At 37.6% G+C, this 5591-nt stretch overlaps 2 protein-coding genes across 2 annotated transcripts; both read left to right on the top strand.

The window, feature by feature from the left end:
• Positions 1 to 258: 258 nt before the first annotated feature.
• LOC145028719 (uncharacterized) lies at positions 259 to 768 on the top strand. The gene has a single exon (XM_078977479.1). The coding sequence runs from the start codon at positions 259 to 261 to the stop codon at positions 766 to 768; it is 510 nt and encodes a 169-aa protein (XP_078833605.1).
• A 2689-nt stretch (positions 769 to 3457) lies between these two features.
• Positions 3458 to 3967, top strand: LOC145028720 (uncharacterized). The gene has a single exon (XM_078977480.1). It carries the CDS (start codon positions 3458 to 3460, stop codon positions 3965 to 3967), a length of 510 nt encoding a protein of 169 aa, XP_078833606.1.
• Positions 3968 to 5591: the final 1624 nt, after the last annotated feature.

Below are 5591 nucleotides of genomic sequence, written 5' to 3' on the forward strand. Positions count from 1 at the left end.
CGTTCTTTACTTTCCGCAACTAACTATCTAACTATCTAACTATCTAGCTTTATTATTGTTGAGCTTTAAATCCTTAGAGATTAACTATTCCGCAACTTACTTGTTCTAACGTTTGTTCAAGTGTGTCTCCAAGTTTTTCTCTCAACAATTGGTATCAGAGCCAAAGTGGTTGCTTTTTGGATATCGGAACTCTGATTTTCTCATTAAGCTTTCTATACCACTAAAGGTCATTTCTCAAAAAAAAAAAACAAAACAAAAATGGCACAATCGTTATCTCTAAATGTCTCCAATAGTGTTTGTGGTTCTAACCGAGCCCCAATACTAGTAGAAAATGAATATCATCACTGGTCACAAAGAATGGAGAGGTACTTTAAAAGATTGGGTAGAGATGTATGGAGATCCGTGGAAGAAGGACCACATGTTCCAGTCCTCACACCAATCCAAACTGAAGGTGCTGCAACCAGAATAGGAGGAGGTCAACCAACTATGAGCCATCCTACCAAAGATGATCTCGATAAAATGGAAAATGATGTTGTTGCCTTTTATGAAATTTCATGTGGTGTTGCTCCTGACAACTTTGATATTATCATAAACTGCAAGTCAGCAAAAGACATATGGGATGTACTCAAAAACTTGTACGAAGGCTCAGAACAAGCACAAGATAAGAAGCTCACAACCGCACTCAACGACTTCAACAACTTCAAAGCTCATGCTGGTGAAAGTTTGGAAGACTCCTTCAAAAGATTCAACCTAATAGTCACAAAGTAATCAAATGCTGGTACCATCCGCAGCAACCATGTAACCAATCTCCAGTTCCTTAATGGTCTAGGAAGAAATTGGACTACGGCCAAAATGATAGTCCAAGGTGACAGAAAGATTCACTCTTTATCACTCTACAAACTCTATGGAGAATTTCAAGCACAAGAATCCACTGTACTAAAAGATTGTGTTGACTTCGGAGGACCGCTTGCTCTCATAGCACATGCTCCACCACAGTCACCTTACTCTTCATCGTATGACACCCCACCGCAGTCATACGAAGCGGATTCTGATTATGATGATGAAGAAGATTTTTAGAAGGCTATTGCTCTAGTTAGCCAACAGTTCAACCACATACCACCTTCCTCTTTTCGCAAAAATCAACAATTCAACAAACCACCATTCAACCGTAACTTCGGTCCTCAGAACAACAACTCTCGGTATCCTAAATTCTCTCAGAACAATCAAGCCAAGGAGGTACTGCAGTCTCCTTAGAACAAAGACTCCAGTACTCAATCAGAAGACAAGACTGATATTGTAATTTGTCACAAGTGCAACAAAGAAAATCACTTCGCAAAAGACTGTAAGGCCAACGTAGTCAAGGACAGAGCATTCTATCTCATAATGGCTCAAGAGTTAGAAGAAAAAGAAAAGGCAAGGGCATATGTAGCTCAAGTTAAACGAGACCATCAAGTTTGGTCATCAGGAGATGAAGAAGAGACCATCAGTAGTGTTAGAAGAAAAGGGAAAATCTGCAGCTGGCCATTGCGGATGATGATGGGTCAGCAATGTTGAGCAAAAACTACTGCTACATGGCGAAAGATGGGACTCTAAGCATCGTTGAACAGGTAAAACTCATGATCCAAACTTTAAATTATAGCATGCATGATTGTCAACACTACATAGATAATCTTAATGACACTTGTGCTTCTGTCCTTTCAGACTATAACAAAGCCTTAGATGAGAAGAACATAGCGTCCCAAGAGATGTTCCACGTGAGAGGAAGACTGGATAACAAGAGACTTAAAATGGAAATGCTAGAAAGAGATCTAGAGTTAGAGAAAGATGCTAGAATGTTAAGTGAAACTCAATTAGAAATAGCCTTGAATCAAAAAGATTTAGCTCAGAAAGAAATTGTACGCGATCTTTTAATTGAAAAACTGTTTAATGAAAGTGAGGCTATTGAAAATTTGGTAACCAATGGAGTTCATACCCCTTGAATTAACCTTTTAAACATTTTTAAATGTTTATAAATGCTTTATGTGGGGGATACAAGTTGAATCATGTTTAGTTATTATATCAATCACATGTGATTAATAATTAACATGCAAATGACTTTACTTTGCGTTAACTGTTTTACCAATCAAATTTCTTCAAATGTTTATCTTAAACGTTTTTAGGTGGTTAAAACACTTCATTAAACTGTTTATTAGACACTGTATGTTCATTTCAAAACCATGTTACATTGTGTTTCAAACAAAGGTTCCTTTATACTTAAACTGTTTTTGTCAAACAAATACTTCCAAACCGTTGTATAAACTGACATCAAGTCGATCTTTTCTTAGGTATTAATCTTTTTCAAAGGTTTTATAAAACTCCTTATATGCTTTTATATTGTCAATTGCATGCCTGTATATGTATAGTAATATAAATAATGTTTAAAAGTCTTAGGAAGGCTAACCCGCTTTATTTCCTTTTCCCCGTTGGGATGTGGTCTGGTAGGGTATCGGGTATCCGTCCGAAGGTCGTTTAACTATTAGTTATATATCATGTATACATATAGAGACATAAAAGTTTCCTCAGTTAGTTTAGTACCTTTAGGTAGCAAAGGCATACTTCAGGTTATACACATACATGGTTAGTAACTATTATAGGTATAGTTAGGAGATACCACTTACCATTCTTGTTGAAACATAAAAGTGACCCTTTTAAACTTATCTACCACAACGGTTCAGTACCTACAGCCAATTCAGCACCGGAGTCAATCTCTACAACCGTGACCGCAACCATTCTCCATCAACAACCATATCAGCATCCGGAGTATTCAAGTCTTTCCTATCTGCAGTCTTAGTTATTTCTTTTATTATGTAATTCAATCTATTGTCCAGCATTCCTTGCATGGCTGCTCATAGAGTTGTTCTTTTCTAAACTCTATAAATAGAGACTCTTTCTTATGTATTATGTACTTGTGATATATCTAAGTGTGAAAACTCTTAACTTCTCAATACACAAGGTTTCTCATTCAGTTATCTTTCTTATCTTCATCAGTTATCTCTCTTATCTTCATCAAACTCAAACTACTAATGGAACATAACCTCTCTTCGGAGCAAGTCTTCTAGACTTAATCACTAAACTTGATCTCGCTTACTAACTTGGAGTGATTGCATTCCTTGTTATGAATCAGTTTAAGTGTATTCTTGATATAACTTTTTTCGTTTATCGTTCTTTACTTTCCGCAACTAACTATCTAACTATCTAACTATCTAGCTTTATTATTGTTGAGCTTTAAATCCTTAGAGATTAACTATTCCGCAACTTACTTGTTCTAACGTTTGTTCAAGTGTGTCTCCAAGTTTTTCTCTCAACAATTGGTATCAGAGCCAAAGTGGTTGCTTTTTGGATATCGGAACTCTGATTTTCTCATTAAGCTTTCTATACCACTAAAGGTCATTTCTCAAAAAAAAAAAACAAAACAAAAATGGCACAATCGTTATCTCTAAATGTCTCCAATAGTGTTTGTGGTTCTAACCGAGCCCCAATACTAGTAGAAAATGAATATCATCACTGGTCACAAAGAATGGAGAGGTACTTTAAAAGATTGGGTAGAGATGTATGGAGATCCGTGGAAGAAGGACCACATGTTCCAGTCCTCACACCAATCCAAACTGAAGGTGCTGCAACCAGAATAGGAGGAGGTCAACCAACTATGAGCCATCCTACCAAAGATGATCTCGATAAAATGGAAAATGATGTTGTTGCCTTTTATGAAATTTCATGTGGTGTTGCTCCTGACAACTTTGATATTATCATAAACTGCAAGTCAGCAAAAGACATATGGGATGTACTCAAAAACTTGTACGAAGGCTCAGAACAAGCACAAGATAAGAAGCTCACAACCGCACTCAACGACTTCAACAACTTCAAAGCTCATGCTGGTGAAAGTTTGGAAGACTCCTTCAAAAGATTCAACCTAATAGTCACAAAGTAATCAAATGCTGGTACCATCCGCAGCAACCATGTAACCAATCTCCAGTTCCTTAATGGTCTAGGAAGAAATTGGACTACGGCCAAAATGATAGTCCAAGGTGACAGAAAGATTCACTCTTTATCACTCTACAAACTCTATGGAGAATTTCAAGCACAAGAATCCACTGTACTAAAAGATTGTGTTGACTTCGGAGGACCGCTTGCTCTCATAGCACATGCTCCACCACAGTCACCTTACTCTTCATCGTATGACACCCCACCGCAGTCATACGAAGCGGATTCTGATTATGATGATGAAGAAGATTTTTAGAAGGCTATTGCTCTAGTTAGCCAACAGTTCAACCACATACCACCTTCCTCTTTTCGCAAAAATCAACAATTCAACAAACCACCATTCAACCGTAACTTCGGTCCTCAGAACAACAACTCTCGGTATCCTAAATTCTCTCAGAACAATCAAGCCAAGGAGGTACTGCAGTCTCCTTAGAACAAAGACTCCAGTACTCAATCAGAAGACAAGACTGATATTGTAATTTGTCACAAGTGCAACAAAGAAAATCACTTCGCAAAAGACTGTAAGGCCAACGTAGTCAAGGACAGAGCATTCTATCTCATAATGGCTCAAGAGTTAGAAGAAAAAGAAAAGGCAAGGGCATATGTAGCTCAAGTTAAACGAGACCATCAAGTTTGGTCATCAGGAGATGAAGAAGAGACCATCAGTAGTGTTAGAAGAAAAGGGAAAATCTGCAGCTGGCCATTGCGGATGATGATGGGTCAGCAATGTTGAGCAAAAACTACTGCTACATGGCGAAAGATGGGACTCTAAGCATCGTTGAACAGGTAAAACTCATGATCCAAACTTTAAATTATAGCATGCATGATTGTCAACACTACATAGATAATCTTAATGACACTTGTGCTTCTGTCCTTTCAGACTATAACAAAGCCTTAGATGAGAAGAACATAGCGTCCCAAGAGATGTTCCACGTGAGAGGAAGACTGGATAACAAGAGACTTAAAATGGAAATGCTAGAAAGAGATCTAGAGTTAGAGAAAGATGCTAGAATGTTAAGTGAAACTCAATTAGAAATAGCCTTGAATCAAAAAGATTTAGCTCAGAAAGAAATTGTACGCGATCTTTTAATTGAAAAACTGTTTAATGAAAGTGAGGCTATTGAAAATTTGGTAACCAATGGAACCGTAGACAATACATATAATTGGGTTTGGTCAAATGGATATCCTACCACAATGGATTCCTCACCCCGGTTCAACAAAGACAGAGTGTATGTCCCTCCAGATAGAGAATTTCATTTCCCTGTCAATGATAAGACTTTTCCCGAAGATATTAAAACTCACTTCGGTAGATTACAAAATTTGAGCAATAATTGTGTCATTGAGGAAATTGTGCTTGAGGATTCTAGTCACATACGTGATCAAATTCCCATCAGTGGCACAACTCACTCAAATTCTCAAATTTCATCCGAAGTTGATGAAGAAATTGTTGTTGAAGGTCCCGAAGTCTCAGAGGACTTTCCATCCTTGTCCTCAGAATATAATCAACTGTCCCAGAAATGTCCCACCGCAGTCTCAAAACCTACTCTGCAATAGTCAAGTCATCTTCACCA

This window comes from Lactuca saligna, chromosome 2 (genome assembly GCF_052625555.1).
Source record: "Lactuca saligna cultivar CGN05327 chromosome 2, ASM5262555v1, whole genome shotgun sequence".
NCBI classification, from domain to species: domain Eukaryota; kingdom Viridiplantae; phylum Streptophyta; class Magnoliopsida; order Asterales; family Asteraceae; genus Lactuca; species Lactuca saligna.